The 19,526-nt window shown below is 43.2% G+C and overlaps 1 protein-coding gene across 5 annotated transcripts in view; it reads right to left on the reverse strand.

The window, feature by feature from the left end:
* Nucleotides 1-19,526, reverse strand: part of lsamp (limbic system associated membrane protein) — a 1,629,956-nt gene that overhangs the window by 38,128 nt on the left and 1,572,302 nt on the right. For 4 of the 5 annotated variants that reach the window (XM_078409128.1, XM_078409131.1, XM_078409129.1 and 1 more), the window contains one exon: nt 19,289-19,324. The exons of the other annotated variant lie outside the window; for it this stretch is intronic. In XM_078409128.1, coding sequence (XP_078265254.1) covers nt 19,289-19,324 — 36 coding nt within the window. The remainder of the gene's footprint in view (nt 1-19,288; nt 19,325-19,526) is intronic. 5 annotated transcript variants of the gene reach the window in all.

A 19,526-nucleotide genomic window follows, 5' to 3' on the forward strand; every position in this document is an offset into this window, starting at 1 on the left:
AGTGTGAGAACAGAGAACTAGTGCGAAAAGTTGATCGATGGTTGGCATGGACTCAGTGGACTGAAGGCCCCGCTTTCATGCTGTATCTCTGAAGCACTAAAACACTAAAACACATGTGCTGAGAACTTCCATTTTATTTTCAGTGCAAACATAAATTTTGAATGATTACTTTTGGGTGGTGATTATCATTCCCGCATAAAATATGCATTCCCTGTTTTTTAAACTATCCTTTGCTTTAATGTTTATTATTGATTTAGTTTAGTGTGGTGATACAGTACAGAAGCAGGCCCTTCGGCCCATCGCTTCTGCGTCAACCAGCGATCTTTGTACGTTAAATTAGAGCCAAATGAAGTGATCCCAATTCAATTCATCTGCGGCGTGGCAACCAGAAGTTCATGTAATACATTTTCTGTTATCGCAAATGCAAGGGAGAAACTGAGATGTATCGGTTGTAAGTCCTGTCCATGTACCTGGAGGGTAATGATTCCTTTCATAGGAGGTTTCCATCAAGATGATGAATAGACTAAGGCTACTAAAAATTGGACTGGGAGTTTTATATCCTCACACAATAAAGAGGGAAAGTGTGTTGGTTACCTTGGATACGGAGATCATCAAATCAGATTGATCACTGAAATTAAAATCTCCTGGAGCTCCAGTGTAAGGGATAGGAAAATAAAATGAGATAGCACAATATTCAGGATAATTCACCTCGCCAACAGTCTGTCCGTCCTTTCTTCTCTTTTTGTTATTTTCAGTATGTGTTAAAAGTATGTTTTAGTGTTCCTTGGTTTGTTTTATGTGGGGGGTGGGGTTTGGGGAAAACTTTTTTTCAATCTCTTACCTTGAGGGAGATGTGATTTTTTTTCCGTATCGTATCTCCACCCCCACTGCGGCCTAACATCGAGGAGTTGGTGGCCTTTCCTGGAGACCGACCCGGCGCTCCAGGCCGCGGGAGTCTGTGGGACTTTAACATCGCGGAGCTTACGATCCCTTTGCCGGGGATCGAAGTTCCAATGGCGGGACTTTAACATCGTGAAGCCCGCGGTCTCTGGTAAGAAGAGGCCGACTCGGGAGCTCCATGCTGCGGAGAGAGTTTCAACCGCCCCGACGCGGGAGTTTCGTTCACCCCGATGGGGGCTACGATCGTCGGCTGTTTTGGCTTTGATCGACTGCAGATGGGTTGACAACCCCGACCGCGGGAGACCAAAGAGGAAGCAGATTGAACTTTATTGCCTTCCATCACAGTGAGGAATGTGGAATCCACTGTGGTAGATGCTTATGTTAACTTTAAATTTATGTGGTTGTGTGTCTTGTTGCTTTTCACTTAGTATGGCTGTATGGTAACTCAAATTTCACTGTACCTTAATTGGTATGTGTGACGATAAACTGACCTTGAAACCTTGAAACTCTTGAAACCTTGAGAATGTCACAAGGCAACACGATGGTGCAGCAGTAGAGTTGCTGCCTTACAGCGGAAGAGACCCGGGTTCCATCTTGACTACAGGTGCCGTCTGTACGGAGATTGTACATTCTCCCTGTGACCACGTGGGTTTGCTCTGGATGCTCTGCTTTCCTCCCATACTCCAAAGACCTACAGGTTGGTAGGTTAATTGGCTTCGATAAAAACAATGTAAATTGTCCCTAGTGTGCAGGACAGTGTTAATGTACAGGGGCATCGCTGGCCGGCACAGACTCGGTGTGCCGAACAGCCTGTCTCCATGCTATATCTCTAAACTAAACTAAATTAATATTGAAAAGGCTCTAATCAGACAAGTGCCTATTTTATTAAAGTGATCAATTTGTATGAATTTATTATTGCATTTCACACAAAGATTGGATTAGAAAAGACAGGTTAATGAGAAATCTTTGGGTGCTACACCTCTGATCTAAATCAGTCTCAGCAATATCACATGGTTAAACGTGTTAAATAATTGTACACAGGACGAAAGCAAACACTGGAAATGCTAAATACTGAATAAACACCAATTCAGCCGCAAAGAGAAATCTGACAAAAGGCAAGAAAATAGGCATTGGTAACCTGAAAAAGGGATAACCAGGCCATGAGAAGTAATATTGCAACACCGAGGGATGATTAAGGAAGGAATAGTCTTCTCCAAGTCCCAACTCTTGGTGAAATGTTTGGGACAAGCCACTTGTGGTGTTTTCATCATCATTATCCCTATCAGGCATCTGACCTTTCTGGCTTGAACCTCCTCCACTGTCAGAGTGAGGCCACAAGCAAATTAGGGGAACAACAGCTCATATTTCGCTTGGGCAGCTTACAACCCAACGGTATGAACGTTGATTTCTCTAATTTCAAGCAACCCCCGTATTCCCTCTCTCACCCCATCCCCCACCAGAGTCATCCTTCCAGTTCCACTGTTTGCATCCTTGTAGCCCTTTGTTACTGCCTCTTCCCCAGCCAACAATGATGGTCAGGTGTGGTGGTGGAGACAGTGCATTTAAGAGACTTTTGGAAAGGCACATGGAAGTGCAGGGAATAGAGGAATATGGATCTGTTGCCAGTCCTGTTTTGTTCTGGCTTTTTCTTATCTCCAGTTCCCTCCCCTCTGGTTTCAAGAATCTGCAGAAGGGTCCTGACCCAAAACGTCACCCATCCTTTTTCTCCAGAGATGCTGCCTCAGTTTAACCTGGCATCATGTTCGGTGTAAGCATTGTGGGCTGAAGGGCCCGTTCCTGTGCTGTACTGTTTGCTGTTCTATCAATCACATACAATGAGGGATTTATGTATTTATCTATTGAGGGATTTATTGAGCCAACGGATTTTGAAAAAATGCTTTAAATCTTTGCTCTTTATGCAATCAGAACTTGTGAGTTCCATCTAGTGATGATGTCTTGTTAGAACAGTCAGTCCTTTTCATCACACTTGAAAATTTGCAATTGTAGCAAATGCTTAAATTTCCCATTTTAATTGGCACAAGAAATAGACAATAGACAATAGACAATAGACAATAACCTGCTTTCGCTCCCAGCAAGTGAAAGGTTATTAGTGATAATGAACTGTCAGCTCCCCTCCTTTCTACTTGATGTGATCCCTTATCAACTGAATATGACTGCCACTAATGACCGTACCACAATGTCTTTGAAGCAAACAGCTCATATTCTGCTTCAGTAACTGTGCAGCTGGGGAACGGTAAATTGTGGACGTTTTGATATCATTGCTGATGCAGAGTTATTTATTCCAACCTGGTCTCAAGATACGCATTAAATATTTCTTGGGAGTGCTTATCAGCTCCAGAAGATCTTTTGTGCAATAGAGGCTGGGGAGCTTTTAAAGATCATTTACGTGGTGTGTTTACTTAATGTTTGACAAACCTACACTTCGCACTGCCTCGGCAAGGCCACCAGCATAGTCAAGGACGAGTCTCACCCCCGGTCACTCCCTCTTCTCCCCTCTCCCATCAGGCAAGGTGCACAGAAGTTGGAAAATGTAGACCTCCAGATTCAGGGACAATTTCATCCCAGCTGTTATCAGGCAACTGAACCACCCTATCACCAACTAGAGAGCGGTCCTGACCTCCCAACTACCTAATTGGAGACCTTCAATCTATCCTTAATTGACCTCTACTGGATTTCATCTTGCACTAAGCATTATGCCCTTTATTCTGTATCCGTACACTGTGGTCGGCTTGATTGTAATCACATATAGTTTTTTCGCTGACTGGAAAGCATGTAACAAAAAGCTTTCCACGGCACCTCAGTAAATGTGACAATACTAAACGAAACTAAGCTAAACTAAATGACAATAGACTAAACTAAACTAAAATAAACTGAACTAAACTGAACTAAGGAAGGCTAAATTCCTCTCTTGACACTCTAGGTCTCTTTAGATCATGCAGTCCCTCTGGTCTGCTCTGGATTACAGCCAAGGGCACTACAAACTGCCGACTAGAAGTCACACATTCACGACTGGTCCATGGATTTGCCTCAGCTTCCTGGTCACTCCCTGTGTTTCGACAGATATCCATCCGGCCCTTGCTTTACATCTTAAAATTACACTTGCCATCGGAGTTGGGAATGCAACCAACTCCTCTTCCATTGCCACACTGCTCAATGTTGACTATAAGCTACTCAGCAGGTTGTTTTCCCCACATCAGCTTTTTTCAGTCCGTTAAAGATTGTTCCATTAACATTAAAGACTGTTTACTTTTATGTAGGAAGAAGTAGAACAATATTGCCCACTGCTGCATTGGTCTTGAGGTGATTGTTAAAGAAGGTTTGTGAATGGCAGCAGAGCCGATACTATGATTCTGTCAGAGGCATAAGGAACTGTAGATTTAGGGTTTTTTTGTGGTTAATTTAGAGATACACTGCAGAAACGGGCCATTCAGCCCACCAAGTCTGCACTGACCGGTGATCCCCGTACACTACCACTATCTTACACACTAGGCCCAATTTACAATCTTTACCAAAGACAATTAACCTACAAATTGGTACGTCATTGGAGTGTGGGAGGAAACCGGAACACTTGGGGTAAGCCGATGTGGTCACGGGGAGAACGTACAAACTCCGTCCAGATAGCACTCGAAGTCAGGAGGGAACCCAGGTCTCTGGCGCTGTAAGGCAGCAACTCTACTGCTGCGCCACCGTGCCGTGCTGCTGGAGTCTTGAGTAGGGCTCAAAGTGCTGGGGAAATTCAATGTGTCAGGCAGCATCTCTGGAGAACATGGATAGGTGACGTTTCGGATCAGGACCCTTCTTCAGACTGATTGTGATGGGGGGGGAGCTGGGAGAGAGGTGGGGTGGGACATAGCCTGGCAAGTGATAGGTGGATACATATGAGGAGGGGGAGGGGGTTGATTGGCAGATGGGTGAGCAAAAGCTGGAGATGAAAAGGAGACGAAAGGTGACAGAAGGAAACAAAAGGAGACAATGAGGAGACTAAGAGACAACATGGTGTCAAATAAGGAGAGAAGAGGAGTGAAAGATGAGTGAAATGTAAAGTTAGAGGAAGGGATATAGGTGGAGAGTGAGTGGAATAGTAAAAATGGGTGTGTACCAGAGTGGGGAGGGGCAAGAGGGACAGAGCGTCATACAGTATAGAAACAGGCCCTTCCGCACAACTTGCCCAAGCTGGCCGAGATGCCCCTCCTACTCTGGTCCCACTTGCCAGTATTTGGCCCAGATCCTGATTCTTTCCTATCCATGTACCTGTCCAAATGTCTTTTAAATAGTCTTATAGTAACTGCCTCAACTACCTCCTCTGGCAGCTCGTTCATGTGCCAACCACCCTTTGTGTGAAAAAGATGCCCCTCGGGTTCCTATTAAATCTGTCCCATCTCACCCTTAAATGTACGTCCTCTGGCTCTTGATTCCCCTACACTGGGTAAAAGACTGTGCGTCTACCCTATCTATTTTAGGTGTTACCTAAAATTGGAGGATTCAGTGTTTGTACCGTTGGGTTGCTAGCTGCTCACGAGGAATATAAGGTGGTGTTCCAGTTTTGTGTGGCCTCACTACCTATGATTACCAGTCAGTGGAAGGACTATACTCAATTGTACTTACGTATCATTCTGCTGACTAGTTAACACACAACAAAACCTTTTCACTGTACCACAGCACACATGACATTGTGGACGCAGCCCAGACCATCACACACACAAACCAACTTCCCTTCCATTGACTCCATTTGCACCTCACACTGCCTCAGCAAGGCCATCAGCATAATCAAAGACGAGTCGCACCCCAGCCACTCCCTATTCTCACATCTCCCATAAGGCAAGAGGTATAGAAGTGTGAAAAAGCATGCCTCCAGATTCAGGGACAGTTTCTTCCTGGCTATTATCAGGCAACTGAACCATCCGACCAACAACTAGAGAGCAGCCCTGGGCTACTATCCACGTCATTGGAGACCTTCAGAGTATCTTTGATCTGACTTTATTGGAATTTATCTTGCACTAAACGTTGTTCATGTTATTCCCTTAAACTAATCTAAAACTAAAACCAAAAATAATTTGAATTAGGGAATAGAAGACAATCTAAACATTTTTAAGATCTGGCCAGGGTTGGTTTGATTTGGTTACAACTGATTTGGGGCTTGTCAGACTGAAATATCACATGACTTTCACATTTTTGTCACCGTCTTAAAAAAATGAAACTGGACCTCATTGAGTCAAAGTTCAACATCACAAAACAAAAATTGACAAGGTGTACTTAATTTCCACCACTTTATGTGTACACTCGATTTCACGAACTTTAAATCTTATTGGCTTTGTTTGATTCCTGCATATTGATGAATTTGTTATGCGAACTATTGATTGGAGATATAGTATGGAAACAGGCCCTGTGGCCCCCCAAGTCCACACTGACCATTAAACACCCATTCGCACTAGCTCCATGTTATCCCACTTCCTCATCCACTCCCTACACATTAGGGCTTATTTACAGAGGCCAAGTTACCCACAAATCCGCACAACTTTGGGATGTGGGAGGAAACCAGCGCACCTGGAGGAAACCCATGCAGTCGCAGGGAGAACCTGCAAGCTCCACACAGACAGCACCTGTGGTCAGGATCGAACCTGGGTCTCTGGCGCTGTGAGGCAGAAGCTCCAACAGCTGCGCCACTGTGCCACCCTGAAACCATTATGCTTTATCTACTATGTTTTCATTCTTCTGCAAGACCATGCAGAAAATAGCAATTATTTTTCATCAGTAAACCGGTATGAACAAATAGAAAGACCACGCGGAGTTGGTGTTCGAGCAACAGGCAACTTGTTAAAACTGGTGCGCACCAGGAGACCAGTCAAGACTGATCTCCTGAGCTTGACTTTGGTACAGCCTTTACATTCTCAGCTGAAAAGATTACACAGCAACTTGATTAACAGAAGAACTACTTAATTACAGAATGGAGGTTACAGCAAGACTTCATTAGGATTACAGAATAAAATTATTTTGCACAAGTCTAACTTAGATGACAGTAGATCCAATTTTCTGTTACAACGATGGGTGCAGGCTAACTCGGGTGTTGTTATTGCTTCATTCCATGTCTCTACTTTTAGGCTTTGCCTGTGGTTCCCTATCACTACATTAGAGCAATCCACATCCCTAGTTACTATCCTTCACTATTTTTTCCCCTATCAGCTGTTTTATTGTATCTGTGCCTATCTGAGTAGAGCCAGGTTTTGGGTAGTGGTGTAGTACAAAATTCCCACCTGCACTAGCCTTCACTATTTTTTCCCCTATGAGCTGTTTTATTGCATCTGTGCCTATCTGAGTAGAGTCAGATAGTAGAGTCTGAGTAGAGTCTGAGTAGAGTCAGAGTAGTATAGTACAAAATTCCCACCTACACTAGCCTTCACTATTTTTTCCCCTGCAACAAACCGTATTTTTATTTGGCTCCTCCTGAATCTCAAGTTTCCTGTTGTGCATCATTTAGTGTTTACAGTACACACTGTGTAAGTAGTGCCATGGAAGCAGCCACTACCAGACCACTTGTGCAGAAGTTATGGGCCATTAATCAGAGAATGTATCATTTAAGAAGCTGCCATAACAGTGTGAGCTCCTCAACACATAAGCACCAACTCTCCCACAACAATCACAACTTCATATTGCCTTAAACTTTAAAACAGATTTCAGCAGTCCTCTAAATATCCATTGGTTCTTGCCATGTTTTGTCAGCATTGACTGCTCAGTTACGTGAACAGAAACTGAGATATAGTGAGCATATACGGAGTAAAAAGATATTCAAAGAGTGGGCGCAGTCACTTAGATTTGAAGGGGAAATTTGTGTATCAAGAAAAGGTGACAACATGGATAGATTTTTATTATCATTATTATTTTTCACCTGTAAATAATTTGTGCAAAGCACAAAGTGTTGGAGGAACTCAATGGGTCACTCAGCATCTGTGATGGGAATGGACTGGTGATGTTTCGGCTCGAACCCTTCTCCAGATTGATTGGAGTAGGGGTAGCAGAAAAAGCTGGAAGAGAGAGGTGGGGAAAATAATTTGATTCATTTGTTCAGAGGTGAATATTGAACTGTGTGAGTATCCAAGATGTTGAAAACTTACTAAAGAGGGAGATACACCAAAAGAAACTGAATGGAATGGAAAAGAAAGTAAGCAAATCAGGCCATGATCTGTCAAAATACGAATTTTGACGAATTAGTTCAGGGAGTGCGTAGTGCTCCACACCAAAAAAAAGACAACAAAAAGTGTTGGAGTAACAGGCAGCATCTCTGAAAAACATGGGTAGATGATGTTTTGGGTCGGGACCCTTCTCCTGAACGATGTTCTGCAGAGATGCTGCCTAACCCGTTGAGTTACTCCAACACTTTGTGTCTTTCATTGTAACCCTTAGTCTGCAGTACCTTGTGTCTCCATTTAAAGACAGATAGGTCTTCAGTAATCTATCCACACAGCAATGAACATAAAATGAAGAAAGAGGTATTTAATTTGCACAAGGCAATACTTCGGTCCCGCTGGGAATTACAGGCAATTCTGTGAGCTCCAGAGAAACAAACTATAGAAGCATTGCATTAAGGATTCACTAGAATGAGCAACTTTGAGCAACCCACATAGAATTGGGACATTTTTCATTTAGCATGAGGTGATTAAGGAAATTATTAAAATCATGAATTCAACATGAATTCAATTGGTTGGCACACAATTGCATACTAAGGTGGGTGTTTTTACAGACAGAATGAAAGGGGAATAGTGGATCCATTTTTTTCCATATGGAAGATGGAAACTTGTCCCAACAATCACAGGTTAAAAAGAGAATTGCAGAAATATTTGAAAGATATAAAGGCAGAGAGGAAAGGAAGTTAGAACAGATTGAACTATTCCTGTTGTAAAGGGGAGCATTAGTTTTAGTGCATAAACAGGCCATTTGGCCTACTGAGTCCATGCCAACCAGAGAATTACAATATCCTACACACACTAAGGACAATTTACAATTTTACCGAAGCCATTAGTCCACAAATCCGTATGACTTTGGAGTGTGGGAGGAAACCGAAGCACCCGGGAAAACCCAATTGGACACGGGGAGAACGTACAAACTCCATACAGACAGCACTCGTGGTCAGGATGGAACCCATGATTCTGGCGCTATAAGGCAGCAACTCAACTGCCGCGCCACTGTGACGCTCTGGTGCTGTGAACCACAAAGCCTTCTTCTGCATTGCAATTCCCCTGACTCTGCGGCAGCTACTCTAAAGCCATGTGGTTGAATTGGCTATTTTTATTTTGAGTGCTTTTTAATGTAACAAATATGGCGTCACTCCCACTGCCTAAAGCAGAACTAAGTTAAGAGTTTTTTTGTGTTGGTCTGTGAATGCCTGAGTCCTTGATCTCCAAAGCTCAGAATTTGTTCATTCCAGGACAGGAGATCACCTGGGAATAACTGGTGACGTGGGCTAAGCCTGTGGAGGACATGGATGTCACGAGGTCACCATGGCCAAAAATGATCTCAGGTGGAAGACAGCCTGCAGGGGGAAGCTCGGAAGACCCGAAGACCGGAGAGTCGAGGAGGAGGGAGTCGCTGGCGACGATGGGCACAACGAGAGGGACCGGGGTATTGCCTCCAGCATGTTCAAGGTCGGCTGCGGGAGGCACCCCCAGGACCCAGAGGCAGTCGGGCAAGGTGAGAGACGTTGGGTGGCAGGCCTGCAGCAGCCTGGGGCGTATTTGGGCTTGCCTGGATCAGAAGCGCTCCAGCACTTCCAGCATGTGGACTTTGGACCTTGTACTTTTTCCTTTCTCTTTGTAAATGGCGCCAAAATTTATTCAATGCCAAAATATGGCGACTGTGCATTTGTGGGTTGTAGTAAAGAATTTCACGGTGCTGTGCACACGTGCCAATAAAGATCCATTGATGTTGCAGCAGCTGAGGTGGCCCATCGGCCACAGTGGTTTTGAGACTTTTACTTTGAAAGACAAACTTTTTATGATTGCTTTTCAAGGAGATAGGTTAGCCAGATGTTGCAAAGGCATTTATGCTACGAGATATCTATCAACAATTTAGTAAAAGAAAATAAATCTACTAAAACAATGCGTGTGTGCATATTGAGCAAGAAGAAGTATCTGATATCATAGAAATGTACAGCATGGAAACAGGCGCTCTGGCCCACCGTATGTCCATGCCCACCAAGTTGGCATATTGGGCTAGTCCCATTTCCTGCCATTTGGCCCATAATGCTCCGGACCCTTTCTGTCCACATACCAGTCCAAATGACTTTTAAAAGTATTAATTGTAGCTGCTTCTGTAGCTTATAGTCGACCCTCTGAGTGAAAAGGTTGCCCCTGAGTTCTGTCTTAAATCTCCTCTTGTCTTCAGCATATGCCATCTAGTATTAGAATCCTCTACGCTAGGAAAAAGACTGCAAGCGTTCACTTCATCCATGCTCTTCATGATCTTGGACACCTCAATAAGATCACCCCTCAGCCTCCGAGGCTGCAAAGACACAAATGCCGGCCCACCCAACCTCTCCCTATAACTCAAGCACGCAAGTCAAGGTAACATTCTGGTGACTCTCATCTGCACCTTTTCCAACATAATGGTTATAGCTGAGTGGCCAGAACTGCACACAGTACTTCAAGTATGGTCTCACCAACAACTTGTACAGCTGCATCATGACATCCCAACTTTTATTCTCAGTATCCTTCCCAACAATGGCAAGTATGCCAACTGCCTTTTTCGCATCATATTGTCCACCTTCCTCGCCAGTTTTAGGGATCCATGCATCTCCACTCCCAGTTTTCTTTGTTCCACTGTGCTCTCCCTGACTCTTTCTTTTACTGCGTAGGTCCTGCACTGGTTTGATATACTGAAGCACAACACCTCACACTTGTCAGTGTGATCACTGGTTGGTGTGAACCTGGTGGGCCACACTGTATCTCTAAAGTCTTAAGTCTCTTAAATACCACCATTGTAACTTTGGCAATCATCATCCCTGGCAGCACGTTCCAGATACTCACCACCCTGTGTAAAATACTTCCCCCACATGCCTCCTTTAAATTTTTCCCCTCTCACCCTAAACCTGTGCGTCTAGTATTTATTTTTTCCATCCTGGGAAAATGATTCTGACTGTCTACCCCATCTATCCCGTCAGCATTTTATTTACTTCTATCAGGTCTTCCCGTAACCTCCAGAGAGGTTCCAGAGAAAACAATCCAAGTCTGTCCAACCTCTCCCTGAAGCTAATATCCCCTAAATCCAGGCAGAAATCTGGTGGTCCTCCTTTGCACCAAAACCTCCAAATCCTTTCTACAATGGGGTGATGACAACTGCATGCAATACTCCAAGTGCAGCCTAATCAAAGTCCAAAATAGAATAGTAACAATGAACAGCAACAAAAAAAAATGACCAGCACTCATGAAACTTTGTGCTGGCTACAGTTAGGGCTTTCACACAAGAGAGGAAAAAATAGCATTGCTGCACTTTTTGTCTGTTTTAAAACAGGTCAGTGAAAGGATATGGCCAATAGATGGCATTGTTTTCCACGACATACAGTAAACACGATAACTATTAGTGGAAAGAATACAGTCTCAGGTGCTCATCCAGTGCGATTAAATTAAATGCCTCATTTTTATCTGCTGAACCTTTAGGCGAGCTTGCTGGTGAAATTTACTGAGAACTCGACAAAAAAAGTTAAAACTAAAGGGCCTGTCCCACTTTAGGCGATTTTAAGGCGACTGCCGGCGACTGTCAAAGTCGTAGCAGATCGCCGAACTTTTCTTTTACCCGACGACAATTACCACGACAATGCCGAGTCAGGTCGAGATTACAGCGTCTTCGGAAACATCGCGAAATTCCCACGCTGTCAATGCTTCTCCGGCATCCTAATTTTCGCTGAAATCACTGACAAGTCGGTAAGTACTTGAGAGTTTTGAACTATAACACCTTGTATGGGTTACTTAAAAACCAAGCATCACTGTAACAAGGCATAAACTGTATTTACTTCCAATTTACTAATAGCTGTATTAAAAAAAAATTTTTTTAAAGAGGTTAAGTGGATTTTTGTGAAAAGTGTGTGGGCATTCTTTGAAAATGTACGGGAGATGCATATCTGGTTTCTGGGTTGCATATCTGGGTTGGGAGCCCACTTTAAATGTAATGGCTGATGGCCATAAACATCGTGAAATTCCCACGCTTATCTGACCGTCAAACTGTCACCTCCAATCTACCTGTCAAATGTTCTGACGGTAAATAAATTGGTTAAACACAAGCATTTTATGGTATTTTGAAATGACTTTACTTATTTTAATATAATGTGCTTCTAAATGCATCTAAGAGAACCTAGCAAACCTGGGGTCAGCAGGCGACAGCGCCCGCAATAAGCAACGATACCTGGCGACAAGCCAGCTGTCGCCCTGAAATTTCACTCCAGATGATTTCTCAGCGACGCGCCGAGATCCACTACAATTCTTGGAAGACTCCTCACGATCATGCCCGCGACACCCGGCGTACTGTCGGCGACAGCCTAGTCGCCGGCAGTCGCCTTAAAATCGCCTAAAGCGGGACAGGCCTTTTACGCAGGAGAAGATTTGCTCCTTGTAATCAAATTGTAATTGTCCTCTTGATAAGAGGGGTTTGATTTCATTAAATGCAACACACAGATACTTTAATAAATCTGATGAGTTTGCAGAAAGTTTCAGCTGCATTACTACTTTATATGCTATTGTCATGTCTGATGTGTATTGTTCATTGGAAGGTATACAAGCTTATAATTAACCAAAGTTAATGAGTTTAAAGCTGAGCCCACCTGCAATGGGAACAATTGATGCCTGATAGCAGCCTGCACTGGCAGTCATGCGTACAGTCATGAGGATAAACAGATGTTGAGGTGCCTTGCTTTATCATTCTTGGCAGTAGATCCAGCTCATTTATCTCACAGTGATATCAATAAATTTCAAGGCTACTGACAACAACAATGCAAATGCACAGCATCTGATACCACGTTGAGAATGGACGTGTAATGCAAATTTGCATCTGTGGCTAGACACAAAATGCGAGAGTAATTTCAGCGGGCCAGGCAGCATCTCTGGGGAAAAGGAATAGTTGACGTTTCGAGTCAAGACTCTTCTTCAGACTGAGAATCAGAGGAGAGGGAAGTTAGAGGTATGAAACGGTTCAGAAAAAAATCATGACCAAGGATAGGTGGAACCCACAATGGTCCACAATGGCTGTGGAAGAGGTGTTAACGAAGGGTTGCAAACAGTTGATCAGGCAGGATGACTCGGGTGGGGGAGGGGCAGAGAGAGAGGGGGAATGTAGGGGTTACGTGAAATTAGAGAAATCATCACATGCCACTGGGTTTTAAGCTGTCCAAGCAAAATATAAGGTGCTGTTCCTCCAATTTGCGTGTGGCCTCACTCTGACACTGGAACCCAAGATAGACAGGTCAGTATGGGAAGGGGAACATGAGCTAAAATGTTTGGCAATCGGGCGATTGACTCAGGCCAAGGCGGTCTGAGCGAGGGTCTTCAGCGAAGTAATCGCCCCCCCGTCTGCGCTTGGTCTCGCCGCTATAGAGGAGTCCGCACCAAGAATAACAGATATCATAGATGAGGTTGGAGGAGGTGCGAGTGAACCTCTGCCTCATCTGAAAGGACTATCGGGGTCCCTGGATGGAGTCGAGGGAGAAGGAGGGAGGATCTGTGGCACTGCTCTAACCCCCTAGGCACATTACTCAGCCACCGTTTCTCTGAACACTTATGCTTGGCCCTCCAAGGTCCATGGGATCTCCCGGTTGCGAACCATTTTAACTCCCATTCCCACACTGACCTTTCTGTTCTGTGCCTCTTCCATTGTCAGAGTGAGGCCGCACACAAACTGGAGGAACAGCACCTCATCTTTTGCTTGGGTAGTTTACAACCCAGCGGTATGAACATTGAATTCTACAATTTTAAGTAACTTCATCTCATACTTCCCTCCCCTTCCCCCTCCCTCGACGGTTTGTTGGTCGATACAAGGATCTGGACTGAGATGACGGGAGATGGAAGAAGGGTCTCGATCCGAAATATCACCTATCCATGTTCTCCAGGGATGCTGCCTGACCCGCTGAGTTACCTCACAAATCATGTATCATTACCAAAGCTGAACACAATAGCTAGCTTCTGGTGAAAAGTAGTGGAGCTCTTTGTCGGTGAGCATACAAGGGTGGCCATTCAGACAGACGGCAAGATGTGCTGTAGAAGATCCAAAATGGAAGAGGAAAAAATAGCAGCGCTTTGATAATATACACGTGCGATTTTCTCTATTGGGGGAAAAAAAAGCAAGAGGCCAAATGGAGACTCTGCTTTGTATTTTTTCCATTTTTAAAATACAAGAGGAGGTTTTAAATCTTTTAAATCTTTATTTCCACAGCAGATTGCCTTTATCCTGCATCTGTGCACAGTGGACAGCTTGATTGTGATTATGTATCATCCGTTTGCTGACTGGATTTTCACTGTACTTTGGTACATGTGACAATGATAAACTAAACCATATCCAAAAGCTTTCAGATTGAGGCCTGGTCATACTGGACCTTTCCCTAACTTTCCTTTTAAGATTCACTTTTGAAGATAAATCCTTTGAACTAAGCACACGTTAACTTTGGCCATCTACTGTTGTTATTATTTTTAAATAGACAATAAACAATAGACAATAGGTGCAGGAGTAGGCCATTCGGCCCTTCGAGCCAGCACCGCCATTCAATGTGGTCATGGCTGATCATTCTCAATCAGTACCCCGTTCCTGCTTTCTCCCCATACCCCCTGACCCCGCTATCCTTAAGAGCTCTATCTAGCTCTCTCTTGAATGTATTCAGAGAATTGGCCTCCACTGCCCTCTGAGGCAGAGAATTCCACAGATTCACAACTCTCTGACTAAAAAAGTTTTTCCTCATCTCTGTTCTAAATGGCCTACCCCTTATTCTTAAACTGTGGCCCCTGGTTCTGGACTCCCCCAACATTGGGAACATGTTTCCTGCCTCTAACATGTCCAACCCCTTAATAATCTTATACGTTTCGATAAGATCCCCTCTCATCCTTCTAAATTCCAGTGTATACAAACCTAGTCGCTCCAGTCTTTCAACATATGACAGTCCCGCCATTCCAGGAATTAACCTAGTAAACCTACGCTGCACGCCCTCAATAGCAAGAATATCCTTCCTCAAATTTGGAGACCAAATCTTTAATTGTTTTCATTCCTACTTCATGATAGTTGGTTTTTTTTTAATGAAGTTTGGTTTTGCTGATCGTGGTAAAATAATTGTTTTGATTAGTTTAGTTTAGGTTAGTTTAGTTTAGAGATACAGCGTGGAAACAGGCCCTTCGGCCCACTGAGTCCGCGCCAACGTACGATCGCCCATATACTAGTTCGATCCGACACACTAAGGACAATTTACAGAAGCCAATTAACCTACAGACCTGTACGTCTTTGGAATGTGGGAGGAAACTGGAGCACTTGGAGAAAACCCACGCGGTCACGGGGAGAACGTACAAACTCCGTACAGACAGCACCCGCAGTCAGGATTGAAACGGGTATCTGGTGTTGTAAAGCAGCAATTGTACTGCTGCACCACTGTGTCACCCCAAAATATATATACCGTGATTTCGAATAGAGATCTTTGGAATAATTACAGTACAATAAAACAAATAAAATAAAGAGATGAGCAGAAAATGGTGGAAATGGACAGCTGGTAGGCACATTCATAGAGAGAAAGACAAAGATATTGTTTCCAGCCAGTGTTCTCTCACAGAGCTATAATCATGATTGTTCACATCCAGGGAAGTAAATCTTTCAAATGAGTGGCATGTATAGGTCTCAACAAACGTATCCTTTGTATTCCATCAAATGACTCATTCAGGTTGAGAAACGCCTTTCAGTCTAATTCTCATTGTAGCCTTTAATTGTATGAAGACATGCAGGAGAACAAATTATAAAAATGAGAAAAAAATAGAGAATCATTCAAACGTATTCTAATATTTTTTAAATAAATGGGTTAGGTAAATAATGAATGTAAAGATATTCAGGGATCTTGTACGTAGGAATGGACTTTCACCCGTAGGTAGAGTACAGAGTGTTTTAAGTGACTAACCTCAGTCTTTATTATACCCTTGGGAGCAAATTTCAATGAATGACTGACTCATTTTAGTGCTATTTAAACTTTCACTATTATTTGCGCAGGGCACCAATTTTGACTCAATGTATTTCATATCAGGGAACTAAAATCTAAACCATCCTAATCTATTCTTCCCAATGACATAGATTCATAGTTCAGTGAGAAAAGTACCATATTTGGATGGTGACTATGAGCTATTAAGATCTTTGATTGCCTTGTATAATAAATCTTCACAAATATGTGCTGGGGTGTGAAGAAGGGCAATGATATAAAATTATACATTTAAATGATAGAATTCCATCAAATGATTCATTCAGGTTGAAAAATTCCTTTCACTCTAATTCTCATTATAGCCTTTAATTTTATAAAGATATTTGAAGGCACTGATCTTACCTATTTCTATTTAGCAATGGACCTTTTGCAGGAAATTGGAAAAATTGAGAAATTAGATTTGAAGTGTGCCATTATATATTTCATTTCTGTGTCAAATACACAGTTAAACGTGTGAATCCACTTCCTTTTGAACAGAACAACTCCATGCAGCAGGGACATTACAAAGTTCCCCACATTCCACAGGAGGGGCTTGCAACTTGGCCATCCATGTTGGCGGCACGATGACACAGTGGTAGAGTTGTTGCCTTACAGTGTCAGACACCCGGGTTCGATTCTGTACAGAGTTTGTACGTGCTCCCCATGACCTGCGTAGGTTTTCTCCAGGATCTCCGGTTTCCTCCCACACACCGTAGACATACAGGTTTGTAGGCTAATTGGCTTGGTATAATTGTAAATTGTCCCCAGTGTGTGTTGGATCGTGTTAGTGTGTGTGAATTGTTGGTCGGCACACGCTCGGTGGGCTGAAGGGCCCGTTTCCACGCTGTATCTCTAAACTAATACTAAAAGTTAAAAAAAATATGAGACAAGGATTAATTACCACAATCTTCTGCCTCTATTATTCTTAAGGTAAGGGATCACGGGAAAGGAAGCTGAAACAAAAACAGTAACGCGGTAAAAAACTCAGCCAGTCGTCAGCATCTGAGAAAGAAGAAAGCAATTAGCATTCAAATCTGTTCTGAGGAAGGGCCTCTTTCCACAGATGTTGTTTGACTGGCTCAGCCCTTAAGGCATTTCTATTTTGTTTCAGCTTCCAGCCATCTGCCACTCTGTTTGAATTGTGGCATCCAAAATGAGAAAGTTAAGTAATTTTGGGCAGAGCAGAAGTATGTTACAGAGGTAAAGAGTGCACACAAGAGAGAGAGAGAGAGAGAGAGAAAGAGAGAAAGGATGCAAGGTGGAGAGGGTGCAAAGATGAGAGCACATAGAGAGGGTGCAAGAAGGAAAAGGCGCAACATAGAGAGGGTGTACAAGACAGAGGGCACACTGGAAGAGATGGCACGAGGAGAGGGCGCAAGGTAGAGAGAGTGCAACACAGAGACAATGCGAGGAAGAGAGGACAGAAAGATAGGGAGGGCGCAAGATAGACCGGGCGCAATATAGTGGGTGCACAATGAAAGAAAGGGAATGTGCACGATAGAAGGGGTGCAAGATAGAGGGGGTGCAAGAAAAAGTGGACGCAAGAAAGAGGGTGTGCAAGAAAGAGAGCACAATTGTTGTAATTAATTATTACTGTGTGTTCGTGTTGCTACTTGCGAGTGGAGCACCAAGGCACATTCCTTGTATCTGTACATACTTGGCCAATAAACTTATTAATTAATTAATTAATTCATTCATTCAAAAGGCCGCAAGAAAGAGAGAATAATAACAGGATGGAGAAGTCTTGAGAGACAATAAAATATAAGACAGACAAAATTAGACAGACATAGAGGCTGATAAGATAAATGAAAGGGGGACAGGGGGACAGGGCTTTCTCCATCGCTGCTCCCACCCTCTGGAACTCACTACCCCAAACCGTCAGAGACTCCTCCTCACTCACCACATTTAAAACATCACTGAAGTCTCACCTGTTCAGTACTGCCTTCAACCACTGAAGGTCACCTCACCTTCTGTCTCCTTTCTCTGTTCGTCTACTTATTTATCTATTTATTCACTTCCCTATGTTCTTTAAATCCCTGTAAAGCGTCTTTGAGTGTATGAAAAGCGCTATAAAAATGTAATGCATTATTATTATTATTATTAAAGACATATGGAACAAGCTGCCAGAAGAAATAGTTGAGGCAGGTACAATAACAACAGTTAAAAGGCATTTGGAAGGGTTCTGGACAGCAAAGATTTAGTGTGATGAGCATTTGGGCGGCATGGATGACTTGGTTCTATGACCATCTTTGGTTCTTGAAGTGTAACTGGAGTTATCTGGTTGTGGTTGTGGGTGTACGGAGTGATGTTTACTCGGGAAGTGAATTCAACACAATATTCTAATCTCAATTAGGACTGATGACAGCATAATGACACAGTTCGTAATGTTGGCGCTATTCCAGATGACATCAAGAGTGAAACTGCTTGAAACAGCTGTGAATCACAGCAAGTGGTATCCAATTGTGAATGAAATGGTTCCTTGGTGAAGTGTCCCATCAATAAATTATGCAAAATAACAATGTCCCAAAATAAGTCGCCAAATAAAGTACTTTTAGTTTATTTGGAGATCCAGCACGGAAATAGGCCCTTCGGCCCACTAAGTCCATGCCAACCAGCGATCCCTGTACAATTGCACTATCCGACACACCAGGGACAATTTATATTTTTAACTGAAGATAATTAACCTACAAACCTGCACGTCCTTAGAGTGTTGGAGGAAACCGGAGCACAGGGAGAACGTATAAACTCCGTACAAATAACATCCGTAGTCAGGATCGAACCCTGGACTCTGATGTGATAAGGCAGCAACTCTACCGCTGCGCCACCATGCCCAAATAGCCGTGGATATTTTCATTATGCTCTCCTGCAATAAGTCGTCTCTATACAGTTACCCGCTTCACATACCCAGGAGTATAATAAATCAAACATTGATTGCTGTTTGAAACAAAACAAGGTTAAGCTCTCTGCCCCAGTATTGTAGGAGTTAATTAACTTTTGATATTGCGACTCTCGGATGATCCATCTCATTTTCAAAGGGCAATGCTTTAACCTCATTCCTTCAACAGGAATCAGTATTTGTCGAAATGCATCTTTGGTATTTTAATTGTCTACAGCACAATGCCTTCTAAGAGATAATTCTACTGCTATCTAATCTAATAGAAACGTCTAAAGTCGTGTCTAATCCATACTGACCTTGAACAGGGTTTGCAATTGTTGGCAGGATATTTTCTACAGAAGGAAGTAAAATGGAAAAAGTACTTACACATATACATCAGGATGCCATGGCACATCAATAAACACAATGAACACAGAAGGCTTGCGCTTATAAAATGGTTTGAAGTCGTCCAAGTTGTCTGTTCTGCCTCTCCATTTGCTTTTGTTATTTTGCTGTATAGTCAGACAGCGGAGGACGCTGGGCTAAGGGCAGGAA

The sequence above is a fragment of the Rhinoraja longicauda genome, chromosome 12, assembly GCF_053455715.1.
Source record: "Rhinoraja longicauda isolate Sanriku21f chromosome 12, sRhiLon1.1, whole genome shotgun sequence".
In the NCBI taxonomy this organism is placed as follows: Eukaryota; Metazoa; Chordata; class Chondrichthyes; order Rajiformes; family Arhynchobatidae; genus Rhinoraja; species Rhinoraja longicauda.